The sequence below is a fragment of the Rhineura floridana genome, chromosome 10 (assembly GCF_030035675.1).
Source record: "Rhineura floridana isolate rRhiFlo1 chromosome 10, rRhiFlo1.hap2, whole genome shotgun sequence".
NCBI classification, from domain to species: Eukaryota; Metazoa; Chordata; class Lepidosauria; order Squamata; family Rhineuridae; genus Rhineura; species Rhineura floridana.
The window spans coordinates 81,056,072-81,078,695 of NC_084489.1; the positions used below are offsets into that span (position 1 = coordinate 81,056,072).

The window sequence follows — 22,624 nt, forward strand, 5'->3', positions numbered from 1 at the left end:
ACTTTAACAAACTACCATTCTGAGGTTTCTTAAATGTGCCTAAAATGTGCTTAAAATGTATGGGGCTTACGCAGCCCTAGTCAAGTCAACAGACATAGTTTAAATAAGACAGGACTGTGTGTATGGCATAATGATGCAGAAGCAGGAAAAAAAAGTGCAAAATTAGGTAGCGGGCATAGAATTCAGCTTCCCAGAAATCTTAGGGTTAATTTAAAAAGCAAACTAACAAACTTGTGCCCTTATGCTTGCAAGTTGATGACAATGCCTCCAGACATCCAAAGGTTAGAGGACTGGATACACAACATTCACTGTGGTAAGATTTCCTTTTTGCCCTCTGCATGGTCACATAAACAGGGAAAAACAGAACAAGTTACGCAAAATCTGAGCAAGTATGCAAAGGTCTTCAATTTGCACATTTTATATAGGTTGTAGAATTCAGCTTGTTTTGATGCAGAATTTATATATAAATATATCAGTGCAGGAGAACACACAGCATTTATTTAAGAGGCGTCCCCCAACTGGTGCCCTCAGAAAGTTTTGGACTATAGTTCCCATGTCTCAGCCAGAATGACTAATGGTCAGGGATGATGGCATCTGTCTGAGGACGTCTGGTTTAAGATTTGAAGATTTTTCTTCATTTGCCTCTTATGCATGTTACTGCCAAAAGAAGTAAATCCATCTCTACTTTCTAATTCCAATAGGTATCAACCCTCTAGTATGCATTGATGAGCAGGAGCAAGGCGATCAGAATGCAGTCACGCATGACCCAACCCATATTTTCTACCACTCACAGGTCTGATGGAGACAATTCATGCAAAAGGATATGAATGTACCAAAATTTTAATTGCTGCTCTTCTGATTCGATGAAAAGGACTAAGTATATACAAGGCAGGAGTGGCACTAAATCGAAAGATTGTCTTCCCTTTGTTCAGTACTATAAATGTCTGGAAAACAAAAGCGAGAGAGTAAAAGAACATTTATGGTCTGTATTAACAACTCACATGATAGGAGCCTTTAGAAAAATGAAATATCAAGCTATTGCACATCTATGTTTCTTACCCAATAAGGACATGCCAAGCTATTGCACATCACTCTTCTTTGGAAAAGGACAGGAAAGGGATTGTTGCCCAGGCAAAAGAATATCCTCGAGAGCTCAAACTGTTCTTTTTTTGAAGGGTGATGCATAGTAACCAGGATGAACATGTTTGTGCAAAAGCACAGTCATCTCTTTAAGAACAAATAAACAGAGCAGGGTCAGGGCTACCCATTGGTACAGAGTGTGCAATACAGCGCATTGTTCCACATGTAAAATAACAGACTCTGTGTGGATCTCCTTTCAAAAAGAACAGATTGATCATCATCCACTTTATGAAACTGTATCCAGTGGGAAACACGTTTTTGCAGTTTTTCTTCCTCCCCACTCACCAATCAGTGAACCACCTCCCCCCCTCCCCATTTCTAAACCTACAGCTTGTTTGAGACACTCATTCACAAGTGTGAATGCCTATTTTCACTTCAGGAGCAGAAAAAAGAGATTTGCTGTTGCCTACCTTCCACGCCTCAGGATCTGTATTAGCAATTCCCCAACACCCCCCCCCAAGGTGGCATTTCAGATGTGTTTGCATTTAGGCATACATTCCTCCTGAGTGGCGCTGCCTCTGTCTTTAAAAGTTGGGTTGCAAGTAGCAATTTCACTACATCTGGGGAAAAACTTGACCTCTGGAATCTCCGCCTGTCACTAGGTTTTTAAAGGCACATTAGCTCTGTCAGACAAGATTTGTTTGCAATATTCCTCAGGAGTATGCTGCTGCAAGGGCCACCCAGAAGCACCTGTGCAAATCTCCCCATTTAAAGGGCAAGATTCGCGACTTTCTAAACTAGAACCACCTATCTACAATTCCATGTGGCCCATTGCTCATCTCACTGCAAATGCAAATCTTCATATAGATTACTGTTGGTCAGCAACATAGATTGATGCTTCTAGGAATGTGTCTAGCTTTTGTCAATAATTTTCAGTACACACACATGCACATCCCCTCACGTACACATATATTTTAATGGTGCATTAGCAAAAATGCCATTAGGGTTGCAGCAAAGGAAATGCACTGTCATTTTGCCCATAGGCAAAGGGGACACATCACTTGTCAGAAGACATCTTACAGACTGGGGTGTGTGTGCGTGTGTAAAACTACTTGATGGTCCTGTCAGCTTTAAAATCAAGCCAGATGTTTGATGGGTGCCTGTATTTTTCCCCACATAGAAAAAGCAACAGGGGGAGGGCATGAGGTGGGAGGTGAGCTTAACCCTTCCCCTGCTGCTATTTCTACCCTGCACTACTTTCCTCCCGGCCAAAGCAAACCAAGTCTGGAAAACCCTACTGGGTGAAAATGTTCAGAGAAAGGGAAAGTGTGGAAGGATGAAGCACCCTCCCCTACCGTCAATTTCTTCTTCCAAATCGCACGCTCCTTCACTGTTTTTAGATATTTGGCACAGACCCAGGTTCTAGGACTCTAGTCTCCCACAAAGTGTCTGCCTCTGGAATTGTATTAGGGTCATTTAAAAGGGATTAGTTTACAAAAAAGTAGAGTTGAGGACTGTAGTCTTTTATTTTTTTGAGGGTCACAGTCAGCCTTGACCAACCCTCAGGAGACCAAAAGTAAATGTTGTCATCTTGCATTCTTATGCACACACACACACGTGCACATGCACACACACTCTAACATGCACATGTACCCACCAGCTGATCCATACAGATCACCCCCCTCTCTGCTATCTAGGGTTGCCAGGTTCAGGGCCTGAGACTGATCCTGTATCTTTAGGAGAAGAGAAAGTCAGCCAAGTGCAGGTATTCTTGCAACCCTGTAATAGGAAAAACCACAAGGTGGAATTCTCCCTTCCCCCTGCACAACTTTTAAAGATACAGAAGACCTCTTGGTTCCCAGGCCCAGACTCCAAGAGGTCTTCTGTAAGTGCAAATTTCAGAGGATAGTTGTTTTCATAAAGTTTTAGAAATTTGATAGATAAGGCTTTAAATGTGAACCAAACTGAATTTTTCCTCCACCCCTAGTAGGAGCAGGGTGTGAGAAAAAAAAAACCCTGCTCATCTGATTGGGATCACCCTCTCTCCATTAATCAGATCAATTAAGTGAAACCGTATGTCCTCATTTCTCTTGATTAGGGAAGATAGGATTTGCCGGTGGTTTTACTCCTGTAGTGGTGAAGCCTCTGACACCGACTGGCTGAGCTGGTGTGATGGCACAGAACGTTAAGTGGCTCACAACACTAAACAGTGTGCAGGCCAGCATCTTAGAGAGATGGGGAAGTTGTCAGTTTGACTGGCACTAAAACATCAAATATTGGTAGGCTGAGCAACTGAAAGAGGTCTTTGGTGACAGGAAAGGTAAGGGCCAAACTAAACAGACCACACGTGTAAAGACCAGGTCTGCTGTGAAAATCCATATAATGTGCTGGGGTGCTCCATGAGTAGGGGGAAGACGGGAGCTAAAGCCTCCCAAGTCTGAACTTTTTAGTGCTACAACAGCTATGCCACGTCTGTGTTTGTTTTGTTAGTTTGCAGAAATAACCCTTCCTGGGAGGGCGAACAGCCCAAGCATTGTGGTTTCAGAGCTCAGCTCCACCCACCCATGTTGCCTTTTCCAGTGAATGGATTCAGCAGGCCATCAGCACTGGATTGGGACCATCAAGGCAGTATCCCCTAGAAATATGAGAGCACCACAACAGCATACAAGGACTTGTTGATGTTAACTAGTATTTTAAATGGCCATCTGGCCTCTGCTTTTTTTCTTTATAAACTCAATCCACAGGCATCCGGGGGGAGCAAGGAGGCAATTGCCCCACCCGAAGATCCATAATCTACATATCCCCAGCTTTCATTTTTAAGATACGTTTCTAGCATTTGTAGAACTTGAGATATGAGACTAAGGCTGTGAGCACACTAGTTGCCTACAGCAAAATGTTTCCATTGGTCACATCCGGAGGGGCAACTGGTTGATCTGCTGATCAATTGCAAAATCTGTCTGAAGTGAATTTTTTACAAAATGCACTCAAGCCGATCTCACCAGATTTTACAGCAAAAGGGGGCAGGGTTTGACTAGCGTCATGTGCCCCCGTTTTCAGAAAAGGGGGGTGGAGACATACTGGAACCAGCAGAACAGTAAGTGTGTCTCTACCCTAAGGCTGTGTAGACATAATACTTTTAAAGCACATTCAAACCACATACCCCCCCAAGATTCCTGGGAACTGTAGTTGGTTAAGGGTGCTGGGAATTTGTGAGGGGTAAACTACAGTTCTCATGATTCTTGGGGGAGAGATGTACTGTGAATGTACCTTGAAGATATGTTGTGTATGCAGCCAAAATGTATAGGAACTATTCTAATTGTTTTGAGTGTATGAGACATTTGCCTATTACCCCACTTCCAGTGTTTTCCTTTGCCCTCCCCATTGGAAAAATTCCTACAGACACCTGTCTCCATCCTCAGCTACTCCCATCATACATTTTCAAAATATTCAGCTTGGGGAGTTTGATCCTCCTACTTCTCACATCCTTCAACCAAGGAGGGATTATATCCACTGGGGGAAAGGGGGAAGGAGATGGAAAACCACAGCCTCCCCCCACTTCTGCTCTCTCTCCCCTCCGCCATCTTTAATCACAAGTGCAGAGCAGATGGGTATGACCTTGCGATCACTGTAGTAAGGGTCAATGTCCTCCAACGGTTCCCCAATGAGTTCTGACGGAGGAGACCCATAGAGGTCAGGTAGCTTCTTGCCGGCCTGTAAGTCAATCTGGGGCCGCAGTTTCTCCTCGTCGCCCAACTGTTCCCTATATTCCTGCTTGGCACTCTTTGTGATCTCTGCGATCCGCTTCTCAATCGCAGCCAGAGATTCGGGCGTGAACCGGTGGAAGCTGTTAGAACCCAGTGGTAACAAGAAGTCAGCCATCTTTTCATCCTGATTCTCCTTTGTACTGGCCCTTTACTCCTGATAGCAAAAAGAAACAACTGCAAAAGAAAAGAAGAGGGGGAAAGAAAGGGAGAATGTTAGGAAAGTAAAACAGGAAAAGCAAATGAGTTTAACGGCGGCCACTGTGGGTCACACGACAGTGGCCAGGCAGCAGGCTCTGAGGTAAGTTGGGACAACCTTTATGGGTTCAGCTGGCATTAAAACAACATGAGCTCATTTGTTCCATCGTCTCTGCCGAGGAATGAGCTGCCTTTCATGCTCCTTAACTCCCGCATAGCCGCAGCCTTTCCATCCGGCTACTGGGACTGAGCCCTTAGCAGCCGGTCATTATGTGGACTTTGTAACTTTAAGAACCAGCACCTGAGCTTGCTTCCCCTCCCCCTTCACCCTCTTCATCCCTTTTTCCTTGTGTGTCATGCCTTTTAGATTGGAAGCTTGAAGGCAGGAAGTGTCCTTACAGATCTTCACAAGCCACTCCATGAGGTTTTTTTTTTCCTTCAGCCAAAGAGAGGAGTTGAAATGCTTTAAGAACATAAAATGGGCCATGCTAGATCAGGCCAAAGGCCTACCTCGTTCAGTGTCCTGTTCTCACAGTGGCCAACCAGATGCCTACAGGAAGCCCACAAGCAGGATCTGATTGCAACAGCATTTTCTCTCCCCAGGCTTCATAGAATCATATAACTGTACAGTTGGGAGGGGCATATAAGGCCATCGAATCCAACCCCCTGCTCAAGACAGAAATCCTATTTAAAGCACCCCCAACAGGTGGCTGTCCAGCTGCCTCTTGATGCCTCCAGTATTGGAGAGCCCACCACCTCCCTAGGTCATTGGCTCCATTGTCGTTTTTCCTGATGTTCAGCCAAAATCTGGCTTCTTGTAACTTGAGCCCATTATTCCGTGTCCTGCACTCTGGGACGATCGAGAAGAGATCCCGGCCCTCCTCTATGTGACAACCTTTCATGTACTTGAACAGTGCTATCACATCTCCCCTCAGTCTTCTCTTCTCAAGGCTAAACATGCCAAGTTCTTTCCGTGGTTGTTGAAGGTTTGTTTGTTTGCATAACTGAAAACCTAAACATGCCCAGTTCTTTCAGTCTCTTCTCATAGGGCTTTGTTTCCAGCCCCCTGATAATCCATGCCAGGTAGAAATTCAACAGGTTGAGGCTTTTCTAGTATGGAAATACAATTATGGGAAAAGCTTCACCATGAATACAGTACTCTCTAATTTTGTGTTATGCCACATCTCCAGGCAGCCATTTTGTGACTAGGGCTCCCAGCACTCTCTTAAAATTTGAAATATGCCCTCTGGTCCAAAAAGGGTGGCACTCCTGGTTTAAGAGTTGTATAAAAGGGATATATGGGCATCTATGGGGAGGGAGGGCAAGGGGGACAGCTGCCCCGAAGAACCATAATCCCCAGATTCCCACTAACATTTTTAAAAAGAGTAAGTTTTCAGTATAAGTAGAACCTGAGATATGAGACAACATGTACAGATCCCATTCTTCTCATTTTTGTGAGAAATTATCCTGCTCAGTGTTTTACTTTACAGAGAAAATTGTGTCCCCCCACCCCATAAATTCCTGCAGATGCCCTTGAGGAGGGGCAGTTCCAACAAGGGTGTCTTTCTCCCTTCTGTGTGTTTTACTTTGCAAACACCCACAGACACACTCCAGAGGATGATCCTAAGCAGACAAAGGGCTGGACTGAAGGGCAGTCATACCAACAGACTGCCTGTGGCACCAGGTTGGGAGGGGGGGCGACATCTGTCACAGGGTTTCTAGCTCACCTATCCACTCATCAACTGAAATAAACTACCACAAACAGCTCATTCTCCTTTGCAAAGCTGACAATATTAGCACACTCAGCCACTGTTGTGTTAATGTTGAGCTGGTGTTTCTTCCCCCAAATTTGCTGGGCAGTTGACAACGTCCACGCCCATTAAACAAATGCTGTGCAAATGAGCAACTGTGATCTAATTGGTGCATGAAGATGGACCATCTCAAAGTTGTGAAACAGGCTACGTATACAAGAAGAATGGAGGTATTAAAGATTGCAGGGCAGGGGCAAAGGCATTCCTTGCACGGGGCTCCTAATGAAACAAATACAGCAGGCTTTGCCAACCTGGTGCCCTCTAGATGTTTTGGACTACAACCCCCATGAGCCCCAGACAGCACAGGGCTGATGGGAGTTGTAGTCCAAAACAGCTGGAGGGCACCAGGTTGGCAAAGACTGGAATCCAGTCTATGGGCAAGGATCTGGCGACCATATAGTGGTGCAGCTAGCATTTGACAGATATATCCAGTTGCCACAGCTAAATATTTTAGAGCACATTGATGTGATAATGTACAGTGTCTGCATTTCAGTGATATGAAGCCCCATAAGACTGCTTGGCTATTATTGTATATTCTACAGTCCATAGACTCATTCTTTGCATAGTTTTAAAATCTTTTTGGATCTATATTATAGAAATACAAGACGTTTATTTAGTACCTTGACTTTATTCTTTTGCATCTATTCTATTAGTCAGAGAATATATTCCACAGGTTTAGTTTTTAACCATACAGCAGGGGTTGACATGAGCTCAGTGAGGAAGGCTACCACATGAGAGAATAACGGCACTGTTAAGAGTGTTGGTTGGGTGAGGAAAATATTTTAGACTGGAGTGGCTATTGTGCCTTTGCAATAGGGATGGAATCCTTTCCGTTTTACATTTTGTTTTTAAGTGTGACCCCCCTAGTGGTCATTAATGGTCCAATTCCTTTTTCCTCCAATATCTTTTCATTTTTTCAATTTCCTCCACTTTTTTTTTTGCTTTGCAGAGAATTATCAATATTACAATCTCTATTTATTCTTGAGTCTCCGCTGGTATCTATCTTTATTGTGAAAGGTGTAATTATTGCACATTTACATTCCTTTTCAAGTGCATTGCAGAGCAGATTAAGGCAGATAATCAAGTCAGTGTCTTCCCCCCTGCTGCTTAAAATCAATACCTCATTCCCCCCTGCTGCTTTCTATCTGTCAGTTACAATCAATACTTCACTGACATCAGTGAAAGGCAATACACATTTGAACAGCTCACATAGAAAGTAGATCAATAAAAGTATCACTCACACTACCAATGATTTCAAAGAAAATTGTTTTAAAAAACGAATTGGGGGAAAAAGAAGAAGAATGAATTGGAAACCAGGCCCGGAGATTTGCTACTTCAAAATTATCTCCGCAAAGATAGAGAATATCAGAAATAATAATTAATCTGATGACAAATCTGATTATTGCAGAAACAGAGCCCATCACTACTTTGCAGCAGTTATTCCTGCGCAGAGATAAAACACTGTGTGTGAATCGGTAAACACAGAACTGCAAGACTTCATACCCACATGGGAATTTTACAGTTCTGATAACCAAATGGATCCTAGAATTACATTCATACAATATGCTTCTCCTATGGAACTGAGAGGAAATGTACCCCCCGCAAAATGTGAATCTACAATTGATAATTTTAGTGCCCTGTAAAAAACAACATTAACATCTATTCTTCCCTTTCACCCTGTCCTTGATACTGACACTTACCAGGCCTGACAATCCCTCTTCAGCAGTGGAGGCCGCTCCATTAAGGCAAATGGGACACAAACTCAGTCTGTCAGTTTCTTCCTCCTTAGTCTCAGTGCTGCCCTTGTAGACTCAGCAGGGAGGAGAATGGGGACAAAACTCCACCTGTCATTGGCTGTTGTTGCACCTGCCATTGGCTCTGGCTTCACCTACTGTGGACGTCTGGTCTTATGCCCTATCAGTCCCAATGGATACCAGCCACCACTACTCTTCACCCACCTCATGGTGACATTTCCCTGTAACAACTGCTTGTATAAACACTCCTGAAAATTTCTACATTTTGCAAGAGCTGCCAGATTGTGCCTCAGAGGCCCTAGTATGGCAGGACTATGGTCCCTGCTGTTGAGCAAATGGTTCAAGATAATTCATGGCCATTATTCTCGAGACACCCACAAGTTTGTGAGCAAACAACGCTTTAACTGATTCCAGCATGACAAAGGGAGTATTTATTGACTCAATTTATGTGAATGAAGCAGCCCTTCACATTGGCAATTCTCCCTGTTCCATCTTTGTTTTACAATGGACTCATTACATTGTTATTGATCACAGGCACATCAAAGGAAAACAACTTCCATAATCCTCCTCTTTTTTTAAAAAAAACAGTACTTTGCCATGCTGCCAACTTCAACACGGTGTGAGGATACAATGAGTCACACACAGGGGTGTAGTCATGCAGGGCCTCGAGGGGTCTTAGACCCTTTACGTTTTTGGGAGCAGGGTCCCAGCAAGGTTCCTATGTCTCCAGCATCCTACGAGCCAATCAGCATGAAAGGGGAGCGTTAGCCACTGAGAAGAATCTTCTAACAGGCTTCCTTGTCCTTTCCTGAGGATTGGAGCCAATCATAGTGAAAGAAGGCGAATCAAACACTGAGAAGACTCTTCACAGTAGCTAACATTCCTTTTTCATGCTTATTAGTTCTTAGACATGATCGATTTTATTCTCAACCCCACAGCAAAAAAAAAAGGGAGAGGGCATGCCTATAATTAACATGAAGGGACCCCGCAGTCTGAATTTGCCACTACACTACTGGTCACATGTGGGCCTGGACTTCAAACAAGATGCCTTTCTTTTTATTCAAGACCTTGCCTCTGTTTCTCTTTATGGCTGACCTCATCTTCATGGGAAGGAGGAAACTGCACAGCTTTTTGACAAAACAAACAGGATGTGGTGGAGCCATTCCCTGCTCCAGCCCTGGGCAACTGTCCAGGGCAGTGGTTCCCAAACCTTTTTTTCCACCTGGACCACTTGAAAACTGCTGAGGGTCCACTGAATGATTTTCCTGCTGGTTGTTAATGCGCTGTGCCAGATGCCGTGTGACTTTGAATTGTATTTTTATTACTGGTTTTATTTCTGATGCCATATTTCACAGTGTTCCAATATGCATCCCATAGTCGTCCAATTGTAATACAGTAACATACAAGAGAAGAAACAGAAGAAGCAATAAAATACAATTAAAATGTATATGAACATTTAATGTGGCCAAGCGGCAGACCACCAGAATGAAGCTCCTAGACTACTGGCGGTCCATGGGGCACAGTTTGGGAACCCCTAAGCTAGGGTTGTTTTGCACGAATTGCAACACGCTTGGTGGCCTTGGATGGCACAGCATGACCCCCTGTGTACCGACTAAGTCACCTTCCCTGCCTATCCAGTCACTGAGATCATAACTTGAGGCTCTCCTGAGGGTCCCCACTTCCGAGGTGCAGTGGCTGGTGACGGAAGAGAAGGCAGCTCTGCTGCCTGCCCCAGTTGGAGTGCCCTTCCATAAGGCCAGTGTGGTGTAGCGGTTAAGGTGTTGAACCACCACCTGGGAGACCAGGGTTTGAATCCCCATACAGCCATGAAGCTCACTGGGTGACCTTGGGCCAGTCACTGCCTTTCAGCCTCATGAAAACCCTATCCATAGGGTCACCATAAGACGGAAGGCAGTACACAGTCAGTCAGTCCATAGGAGGAGGAGGAGGAGGAGGACAGTGCATTTATTAATTAATTAAATTTATATCCTGCCCTTCCACCCAAAGGAGCCCAGGGTGCATCCTTCTGGATCCTTTTTTACCCTTCCAGGATTTTTAGATCTTTTGGGTCCGTTTACACTTTTCAGCTCCCCCTTATATATTGATAGCGTTCAATCTGCTTTCTTGTGCTGTTTTATTAACTTTCTTTATTTTAATTGAGTGGTTGCTTATCTCATCTTTCACCACCCTGAGAGCCTTCTTGCTGAAGGCCGTGGGATGTACGCTTAACAAAATAAAATGTGTGCCAAAAGATGCCTCCAGACAGTTCCTGGAAAAGTGATGCTTCCACTCCAAGGTGGAGACTAGCTCAGTGGCAGAGTGTTTGCTTTGCACGCAGAAGATCCCACGTAGGGATGCAAATATCTGTCAGTTTTCTCATTTTCTCATTTTTCCAATCTTAATTCAGTTCTCCACATTTCTGTAGCGCTTTGTGAATTAAAAAGAAAAACACACAAACATTCCCCAGCATTTTACTGCAAATTTCTCCTAATAAACACATTTTTGCAGGCAGGTTTTGACTCATGTACACATTTCTGCAAGCCATTTTTGTCACATAATGCATTTTTATTGTTAGCTTCACTCATATATTCATTTTTATGCACACGTTCCCCTGACATATGCATTTTTGTAAACCATGTTTGGTTGGCGAACAGCATCACAGATTTTGGATAAGTGCGAATTCCGAAGGATGGCGGTGTTTTGCTTTTCATATTGTTTTGGAAATTGAGAATTTTGATAAATTTTGCTTGAAACTGAATCGAAATTCTCCACCATCCCTAGTCCCAAGTTCAATCCCCACCATCTCCTGGCAGGCCTGGGACAGAATCCTGTCTGAAACTCTGGGGCGCCACTGTCAATCAGTTTAGACCCAGTAGAGCCTGATCCACCAGTGCCAATGGGGCACTGCGTCACTAACCTCAGCCTGCCTTCATCTGCCTGCCTTCTTATCAGAGCTTGGAAAAGTTACTTTTTTGAACTACAACTCCCATCAGCCCCAGCCAGCATGGCCACTGGATTGGGTTGATGGGAGTTGTAGTTCAAAAAAGTAACTTTTCCAAGCTCTGCTTCTTATTGTCCAGGGAGTGGCAGGGTGTCTGTCAGCTCCCTCCTGCTTAGTTCCTGTCGAACCCGATGGTAAGGAGGTTGAGGACAAAACTAGAATTGGCTGGCTCTGCCTGCCATTGGCGCTGGGTCCATGTGCTCTTGGCCTCTTTGCCTTCTGCCCAACCAGTCCCAATGAGTACCAGTCACTACTGGATAGACCAGGAGAAGCCAGTCGAAGGCAGACTCCTACGGTATGCATAGGCCTACTCATGTAAATGCACATGTGCATCGACCATGTGCACGGGAGTCTGTTTTCTGCCCCGCCCCTAACACATGGGAAACTTCCCATTTGCACAATTAAAAAAATGTTGTTGGTTTCATGGCCTGGCTGTTTTGCAGAGAAGTGACATTTCACTTCCTATAAATGACATTTGATAATGTGCAGTGTGGTGGCGCATGGGAAGAGAATTGTGGATGCTTTGATCCTCTCCTGCTCCAGCTGCAGTGCTAGACTTGCACAACTGGAGTGAACTACAGTGCTCTATCACCCTAACACAACAAATCCTTCTCTTTCAAAAAAGAACTTTTTTGCGGTTAGGAAGGTGATGAGGAAATCCATTGAGAAGTGCTGAATGGACTAAGGATTAACAGGAAGTTGTATGGACACCCCACTAGCAAATCAGGATGAATGCTCCTTGTTGTATAACCACCTCACAAACAATCAGAATGAACGCTCAGTTAAAACTGAACATACTCAAACCTCCACATAAGCTTTGTGAAAGCAAATCAGGATGAATGTTCAATAAAAAGATCATCAGGAGGAACCCTTTTATTTCTGTTTGAGAGTTTGTCTCTAATTCTGTTTTGGAGGTGGACAAGAGGTAGTACCTGAACCTGGGTTGAAGTATAATGTGCCTAGGCTAAAAGTGGCTGCTAGAAGTCTCTGGATACTCTGTTCATAGACTTTTCATGGTAAGAGGTATTCAGAGGTGGTTTATCATTGCCTTCCTCTGAGTTTGGATGCATCTTAGTCTGGTGTCTCAGCTTTGACCATTCCGCCTTGGGTGCCCCTGTTAGGAGTCTAGAACGGACCAAGGAATTTCAGAAGGAAATAACTCTGTGCTTTACAGATTACAGCAAAGCCTTTGCCTGTGTAGGTCATGAAAAACTATGGAATGCTTTAGAAGAAATGGGGGTGCCACGGCATCCAATTGTCCTGATGTGCAACCTATACTCTGGACAAGAAGCTACTGTAAGGACAGAATATGGAGAAACTGATTGGTTCCCAATCGGAAAGTGTGTGAGACAGGGGTGTATTTTATCACCCTATTTGTTTGATCTATATGCAGAACATATATGGAAAGCGGGATTGGACCAAGATGAAGGAAGTGTGAAAACTGGAGGGAGAAATATCAATAATTTAAGATATGCAGACAATACCATACTACTAGCAGAAACCAGTAATGATTTGAAACGAATGCTGATGAAAGTTAAAGTGGAAAAGCACAAAAGCAGGACTACAGCTGAATGTCAAGAAGTCTAAAGTAATGACAACAGAAGATTTATGCAACTTTAAAGTTGACAACGAGGACATTGAACTTGTCAAGGATTATCAATACCTTGGCACAGTCGTTAACCAAAAGGGAGACAATAGTCAAGAAATCAGAAGAAGGCTAGGACTGGCGAGGACAGCTATGAGAGAACTAGAAAAGGTCCTCATATGGAAAGATGTATCACTGAACACTAAAGTCAGGATCATTCAGACCATGGTATTCCTGATCTCTATGCATGGATGTGAAAGTTGGACAGTGAACAAAGCAGATAAGAGAAAAATCAACATTTGAAATGTGATGTTGGAGGAGAGCTTTTCAGATACCATGGACTGTGAAAAAGACAAATAATTGGGTGTTACAACAAATTAAATCAGAACGATCATTATAAGCTAAAATGATGAAACTGAGGTTATCCTACTTTGGACACATCATGAGAAGACATGATTCACTAGAAAAGACCATAATGCTGGGAAAAACAGAAGGGAGTAGAAAAAGAGGAAGGCCAAACAAGAGATGGATTGATTCCATAAAGGAAACCACAGATCTGAACTTACAAGTTCTGAACAGGGTGGTTCATGACAGATGCTATTTGAGGTCGCTGATTCATAGGGTCACCATAAGTTGTAATCAACTTGAAGGCACATAACAACAACAACATAAGCATCTGGGCAAGATTTCTAACCCTTGTCTAGTCACCATTTCACCATTCTCTCTCATAGGCCACATCCAGGCTGTCACTATTCTGAAGGGGAAAGTCAATGGCGTACTGGTAGTTTCTGCAATTAAAGTGGATTAAATCACTGTGATGCAACAAACCTTTTTTTTTTTAATTGACTTTCTGCGCTAAGTAAACTGACAGGAAAATGTACTGGGAAGTGTTGTATAATAATCCACTGATGGCTAGTCATATAACCTCTGTGGAAACAAATCAGGATAAATGCTGAATAAATATTTGATATTGCAAAACCTTCCTGCAACAAACCAGGATGAATGCTTAATAAACAGGTTGTCTGGAAGTGACCTTAATCTAGTCACATTGGCAGAGCAAAGGCCAAACATCATTCAGGCAATTCACAACCACACAAATAGCTTTGCTAAAGTATAGAACAGGCATGGGGTCCCAACCTGGATCAGGATCTTGGCAAGTGATGTGGGGAGGACGTTAAGCCTACTGTGATCTCTATGAGGCTTGCTATTTGCACTGGGTGGAAAAGCTCTCCATCATGCCAGTGGAAGCTGGTCTTCCAGCACAAACAGCAGGTGCAGGGGCCCAGTTTGGAGTGGGACCACAGTGGGAGGGGGCAATGGGAGGAAGCCTTCCTGTCCCTCCCTCCCCACAGCAGGGTCCTATTTACTTTTCAAAGGGGATGCCTGTAATTGCTAATTGCATGAACAGCGTCTCACCTAGTTTGGTCTGGAGTACCTTGTTTTCCCCAAATCCCTGCCCTGCCAACCCATCTCAGAACATAACCTCACATCCCCAATGTACATCTGCTCTAAATTAACAGCTCACACCATTCGCCAAGGAACAGAACATGCACAAACAAATATCCCTGCAAATCTTATATGACTTATAATAATAACAACAAACAGAGTCCCAGACCTCTCTGAGCCTGTCTGCCTGGTAACTTCTCCTGAGCTGATTTCTAGCAAGCGGGAGGAAGGGGAGACATGCTGCCTGAGAACTGAGAGAAAGGGGAAAGGGTAGCCTATGGTTGGGAAGCCTGTATCCTTTCCCTTTGGAAGGAGCCCTCATCACCACAAAGGTTCCCCACACCAAGAACTGCATTGGGGAAGGGCTCCACTTTTAGAAAGCACTGAGCAGGGGGTTGGACTCAATGGCCTCACAGACCCCTTCTGACATTATTATTCCATGATTCTATTCTACGATTCTATGAAAGCCAACAATACATTTGTGTAATCAGCTGCCATGACATCAATCCCAACCCTCCTCCCAGATCTATTTGCATAGCTAGCAACCCATCATGCATAACAGTCCCAGAAGCAAAGGATCTATGTCTTTGTACTTATGTAAAGCCATTTTATTCCCACTTTCTACACACAGTATTTATTTTAAGGTTTTTCAAAGAGATGATGCTAATACCTTTCATTAGCAGTTATTCCATCCTTCACCAACTGCAATGGCCTTCAGATGTTTTGGACTACAACTCCCAACAACCCCAAGCAGTGCTGGCTGGAGCTGATGGGGATGATAGTCCAAAACATCTGGACAGCACCAGGTTGGTAAAGGCTGAGTTATAACAATAAGACAGGGATGAGAATCTGTGGCCCACCAGATGTTAGACTACAACTCACAGCATCCCTGACTATTGGCCATGCTGACTGGGGCTGATAGCGTTGGAATCCAACAACATCTGGAGGGCACCAGGTTCCCAATCCCTGCAATAATACATCTGGTTATCTTATTAAAAAATCAAGGTTTTTTTTGCATTAGATCTTCATAATGCATGGATTTTTTAAGTTAGTTTACAAATGTGGTTTTTTATCCCTGGTTTTAAATTGACTCTCAAGAAAGAAATTGTATTTCTGAAATATGTCGACTTCAATACATTTTGGCTGTATTGCAGATTTCTCTTTGGTTTTCTTGTTCAACACTAAAGATGGCCATTCAGATGGGATCAAGCATCAGCACTTGTCACGCACTCAGCTACAGCCCAAATACAAATCTGCATTTAATGGGCATTATTGCCAGTTTCTTCAAGCTATCACATTAATGCTCACAGCAACTGCTCTGTCCAGCAGACATTCATCGGTAATGTAAAATTTCGATCCAACATTACAAAGTCTGTATTTCTGCACTAATGAATAAAGACAACTAATGTTAATATCTACTGCTGTTGGCAAGTGTTTACAATTTGATCAACAGTTTTCTAAGAACTTCCTCGTTGCTTTCCCTCTCCAGTCAGATTCCATTTTTCCAGAGAGCTTTTTTCTTTTTTTCTTTGCAAATTTAACAAAAAAGAAAAACGAAAAACAAAAGGATTACATAAAAAACTGAATATATAGATATAGATATAGATTGATAGATATAGATAGATAGATAGATATAGATAGATAGATATAGAGATAGATAGATAGATAGATAGATAGATAGATAGATAGATAGATAGATAGATAGATAGATAGATAGATAGATTAATAGTAGTAATAATCCACCATCAGCTCACATTACAGATACAATAACCACCATACATCCATCAAGTTAAATGTATACGTTAATACAAACCCTCCAGTGGTCCAAATAGGTATCCACACAAAACTGAAGTCAATGAGAAGTGTGTTCAAGTGCAGCCAGGGCAGCGAGGTCCTCAAACCAATACTTAATACAGACTGTGTCTGTGTTAGAATTACTTTTTAAGATGTTTTTAAAGGTTTTTTTAAAAAGGTTTTTAAGTCTTTTGGTTTTCAGATGTTTTAGAGTGTTTTTGTTTGACGCCCTGGGCTCCTTCTAACAGGAAGGGTGGGATATCATAGAATCATACAATAGTAGAGTTGGAAGGGGCCTATAAGGCCATCAAGTCCAACCCCCTGCTCATGGCAGGAATCCAAATCAAAGCATTACCTCTCTAGGTAATTGATTCCATTGTCGTATGGCTCTAACAGTTAGGAAGTTTTTCCTGACATTCAGCCAAAATCTGGCTTCCTGCAACTTGAGCCCGTTATTCCGTGTCCTGCACTCTGGGATTATCGAGAAGAGATCCCAGCCCTCCTCTATGTGACAACCTTATATAATCCTTTATATAAATAAATAAATAAAAAGATGGTGGGTGTTCATCCTTCCAGGCTCAAAGTATGAGCCTCTCAGCAACCATAAGGGCTCGCAAAATCCACTTTTGTTGTCCTGCCGTTAATTCCCATACTACAGGACTATAATTTAAAAGTACATGAACATCTGCAAATATCAAGGATTTTGCCAGTACAAAACTGATATGGACAGCAATTTCAGTTCAAAAAGAATATATCAATGGACGAGCACACATCATATGCCTCAAAGAGACATTTTCAGCACTACATCTTTCACCTACACTTAAAAGCCAAACCGGGCATTCAGAAATCCAACCTCCTAGGCTCAGTGGTAGGGAACAAGCTTTGCATGCTGAAGGTTCTGGGTTCAATCCTGGGTATCTCCAGTTAAAAGGAGCAGACAGGTGATGATGTGGAAAACACAGGAGGCCGGGATGTGACCTTATCCTGAATCAGACCATTGGTCCACCTAGCTCAATATTTTCTACACACTGACTGCCAGTGACTCTACTGCAGGGCTCTCCAGGTATCTGTGGGCTCTGGTCCCCATCAAGCCCAGCCAATGTGGCCAATTGGGATAATGGGAACTGTGGTGATGGGCTAGATGTGAGCCAATAAACTGCAGCTGAATCCTGAAAAGACAGAAGTGTTACGTGTCCTGAGTTCTCGTGTCTGGGAGGTAAGGAGATGGCCTGTTCTGGATGGGGTTGCACTCCCCTGGAAGAAGCAAGGCTGCAGCTTGGGGGTACTCCAGGACCCAACGTTGTTACTGGAGGCTCGGGTAGCCTCAGTGGCTAGGAGTGCCTTTTGTCAGCATCGGCTGGTTCGCCAGCTTCAGCGCCTTTATGACAGAAATGACTCGGCCACAGTACTCCATGCTCTGGTGACTTCCAGACTGGATTACTGCAATGGGGCTGCCCTTGAAGATGACTGGGAACTTCAGCTGGTCCAGAATGCAGCAGCCAGATTATTGGCTGGAGTTCCATTTAGATCTCATATAACCCCTGTTTTAAAACAGCTGCATTGGTTGCCAGTTTCCAGGCCCAATTCAAGGTGCTCGCATTCGTGTTTAAAGCTCTAAACAACTTGGGCCCCAAATATCTGAGAGAATGCCTCCTTCCCCACAGACCCTCTCAGGTGTTGAGAGCAGCAGAGGGGCAACTCTTGGTAGTTCCACCACTCTCAGAAGCCTAGGGGTGGCAGTGGCTCAGGAGAAGGCATTCTCTGTGGCAGCCCCCAAGTTGTGGAACTCCCTCCCCCCACAGAGGTGTGTGTGGCATCTTCACTGTACGGCTTTTACCGTACACTGAAGATGCACCTCTTTACCCTGGCCTTTGACACCTGAGATGTATATTTTTAGAACCCACCATATTTCTGTGATTTGTTTTGTGATTTTGTGGTTTTGCTTTGCAAGCTGTTTTTAATGTATTTTACACAGTTGTAACCTGCCCCGGGACCTCAGGGTGAAGGATGGGTAAATAATCAACATCATACTCATCCGGCAACGAGTGGAGGGACAAAGGTTAGCCACTTCTGCCCTACAGGATTTTCAGGCAGAAGACTTTCCCAGCTGCGTCTGGAGATGAACATGGGACCTTGCATGCAAAGTACACATTCCAGAACTGAGCTACAGCCCTCTCCCTAAGACCCTTGAGAGTGCCTGCCAGCCACAGACAACAATGCTAGTCAAGCATAAGGAACCTTCCTATATCAAACTTGTCATGTAGATTTCAGCCTTCCTGGCCTTGCATTTTCGATATAGTTACCCGCACAAAGCAGATATGCAATTTTCATCAAAGTTGACCCAAATATTCGCAAGCATCACTTTGCTACTGTTCTCTGTGGTTGCACATCTTGTTCCCCTTTCCAAAACAACAGAGGCAGCAGCATATAGCTGAATCATTGTTGCCCAGTTGGTTGTAGAACATGTTCCCCCATCAAGAGCACAGACAAACATATAAATTAATGAAGATCTGAATCACTGTTGGAAGGCGCGCTCAGTCAGCTAAATTGTGAAACAGCTTGCATAATTAAACCACTGAACTTTTTTGTTTCCCAGGATCTAACAACAATATTCACAAACCTGTTTGTGATACCCATCCTCGACATCAGATGTTGGGTTTGCTTTGGGAGTAGAAAATCATGGATATTGATGGCATCCATACTTTGACTCCTACCTGAGGCTAATGGGGTTTGAACCTTTTCCCCTTAACTAGATGAGCCCCTGGAAACAAGATCTGCTTTACCCTGATGGAACCAAATGTATTACCAGCCTAAAATGTCCAATTGATTGTATCAGGATGTGAAATTGTGGTCCTCCAGATATTATCGGACTACACATCCCATCATCCCTGACTATTGACCATGCTGGCTGACGCTGATGAGAGCTGGGAGTCCAGCAACATCTGGAGCGTCACAGTTCTCCATCCCTGTCCTATACAACATTCAGGCCCTTGCCCAGCAACAAAACCACAACCCCTCCCACTTCAGTTGCCGGATTATGACCTCTTCTTGCCTTTCCATTACTGCACCCTGCTCTCTGTTTTTATTTTTAAATTATAATTTTAACCTTGGAAATGAGGGCAGATTCACAGGTTTTTTAAAAAAAATAAAAACAACAACAACACAAATTTAGGACAGATTACTTTCAGCACGTGATTCCTGCCCTTGCCTCACTAGACTCAAGTACTTCCTGTCTGCCCCATTTTCCAGTGAATGGTTCCTCCTTGTTGAAAGGGCAGATGGTGACCATTTCAGCCATATCTTTACACAATAAATCGGTACATTTCATTTGGATATTACAGCCATTTCACAAATCACACCAAGGGAAACTTGGGGTGGCAACAGGGTAAACTCTGCACTGCAGCCAAAGCCTCCCCCAGTGAGCATACCGGCATCGATGCTGCATTTACAACCATGAATTTATGGCTTGTGAACATTCAGGGCCCACCCCGGTCATTTTACTGCAAGATGGCACCCATCACCCACATTCCATGCACAAAGGCCTGTCCACCACACCTGAGGGAAACAGCCTCAGGGGAAGCTAGAGAACCCTGGCAGCACACGTGTTTTTCCTCCAACACCTCATCTCTGCTCCACTTGGTGTCTGCTAGCTACCCACTCAAAACAAATGTTGCAGGGCATCCACGGCTGCACCAGCATGCATCACCGAAGCAAAACAACGCGTGCAGATCCATGATGCCTGCTGAAGCGTGTGCCCTGAGCTGGTTGCCTCCCTGTTGGCTCAGCAGCGCCAGCTGGTGGCGCCATGTCAGTAGGGCAGTGGAATCTGCTCTGGCACGGAGCCGCCAGCCGCTACTGCTGCTGAGTCCACCCATCAGGGTCCCTTCCCAAGTGTGCTGTCTGTGACACATTGGAAGAAGGTAACTAGTGAAACAGCAGCCAGCCTGGACCAGAAAGAAATAAACATTGTCACTGCTGGGGTACTGGTTCAGAAGGATATGAACAGCTGTTGGGGGGAAGGACTGAGGAAGAACAGCCAGGAAACTGCCATTCCCCCCTCCTCAGCATCCACCACTTGAAGCCACTGACCCACATTGCCTAACGATAGGGCTGGCCCAGAGAAATTTTACATATTTAGGGGTATACTTAAAACATTGTACAGCTAAAAATGGAATGTGCAGAGTGATTCTTATGGCCAAACTGCACACCCAGAGGGACCACATGGCTATAATAATCTTTCTGAAGATCCTGTCACAGTGATGCTAACTCGTATTGGAGATGGATATTTACAGATTTATTTAATTCTTATCCTTCCTTTATATCATATTAAAACATCAAACTGCAGCCTAAAATCAAGGTAGCCTATTAAATGCATCCAGCCTGAGATTCACAATAATTAGCATCTAAATCGCCGTTCATCCAAAAGCTATATGGACTAAAAAGAAGAAGAAAATGCTAACTCTTTTATCATTACTGGGGAAGCTGATAAAAGTCAGGCACTGATTTTATCGCTCATTGTTATGTTCTCCATCAGGAGAGTGCTCACAGGACAAAGTGCCACCACTGAGAATGCCCTGCAGAGGAAAGTCTGGACACCTGACATGGACTATCCAGATGACTCTGGAGAGATAAAGGATGGTATCTCCTAGTGCCTGTGATGGCTGGCTAATTCCTGGGTCCACTAAGAAACCCACAATAATGAATCCTATAAATAGGGAGCTGCCTTATACTGTGTCAAACCACTGATCCATTTAACACGGTATTGTCGACACTCGCCGCAGAGGCGCTTAGACGGGACATTTTCAGCCCTTCCCAGAGATACCACAGATCGAAGCTGGGACTTTTTGAATGCAAAGCAGATGCTCTGTCACTGTGTTGCAGCCCTTCCCACGCCCAATGCACAGCACAATCGTCTCACATCTTCCCAGAAGTAAGCCCCACTGAGTTCAATACTGTTTACTCCCAGGTAAGTGCATCTAGGATTGCGAGCCTTATTGTTAACATTTCCAATGCTCAACCTCAAGAAAAAAAACCCACCACCTGCATTACCCACAATTCTCTTTTACACAGAAATGTAGCCTTCAACTTGATCTGTCTGAGAGATGATTCAATTTTGACTTGTTTGATTGCATGACATTAGAATGCATTGTAAACTATGTCTGGTTTTAAAGTGACGTCTGATTTTCTAATAAATAAATATCTGTTTTTTTAATTTTAAAAAAATGGCAGTGGTTTTGTGTGTGTTTTAATCCACCTGGGTAATACATACGGAAGCTTTGCTTGCTGTGTTTCAAGTGAAAATGTACAGGGCTTAAAAAGAAGAGAGAATTCAGAGAACAAAGGATGATAAAGGGTTTAGATGGCAAGATATATGTGGAAAGGTCGAAAGTACTAGACATCTTCAGCATACTGTGGGAAAAGATGATAGAGGACGTGATAATAGCCTTCAAGCACAGAAAAAGCGGCTGCTGTAAAGAACAGGGATGACAATAGAACTCACAGTCCTTTGCCGTCAAAGCCAGAAGAAGTGGCAATTGAATCCATTTAGAGGGAGTCAGCTTCAGGTTTTAAAAAATGCAGAAACGGTACAGCTTTTCCAACAGATCAAGAAGTAAAGCCAGTTGACTGAAGCAGGGACTCCCAAACTGCGGCTCATGGACCACCAGTGGTCCACGAGCTTCATTCAGGCGGTATGCAGCATGTCCACATTAAACATGCAGACCGATTTTAAATTGTATTGTCTTTGCTTCTGTTATTTCTTACATTGCATTTTATTGTATTCCAATTTGTCTTCTACGGAATAGAAATTGTAACACTATGAAATACAACGTACGGAATAAAAGGAGCTATACAAATACAATTAAAAGTTACAGAGCATCTCGCACAGTGTATTACCGTTGCGACAACAGGTAGAAAAGCCAGTAAATGGTCCGCCAAGACTGTCCAGTGGTCTGCGGGGGAAGAAAAGGTTTCGGAACCACGGATCTATAGCATTGGGGCTGCAAGCTTTGATCGATTCCATTGATTGGCTTAATCAACTGGGTCAGGTAGGGAACCTCAGGCCTGGGGACCGAATGTGGCCCTCAAGGCCTCTCTATCCAGTCCTCTGGGTCCTTCCCAGGCCACACCCAGTAGCATAGTGGCAAAATCAGTAGGGCAGAGTCCCTTCATGTTAGTCACAGCCACACACACCC

The 22,624-nt window shown here is 43.8% G+C and overlaps 1 protein-coding gene across 1 annotated transcript in view; it reads right to left on the reverse strand.

The window, feature by feature from the left end:
• Positions 1–22,624, reverse strand: part of LOC133365310 (sodium channel protein type 5 subunit alpha-like) — a 351,981-nt gene that overhangs the window by 256,162 nt on the left and 73,195 nt on the right. Inside the window, exons 2-3 of the mRNA XM_061587000.1 lie at positions 4,696–5,018; positions 826–944 (exon numbers count right to left, since the gene is read on the reverse strand). Of these exons, the coding sequence (XP_061442984.1) occupies positions 826–944; positions 4,696–4,959 (383 nt within the window). The 5' untranslated portion in view covers positions 4,960–5,018. The remainder of the gene's footprint in view (positions 1–825; positions 945–4,695; positions 5,019–22,624) is intronic.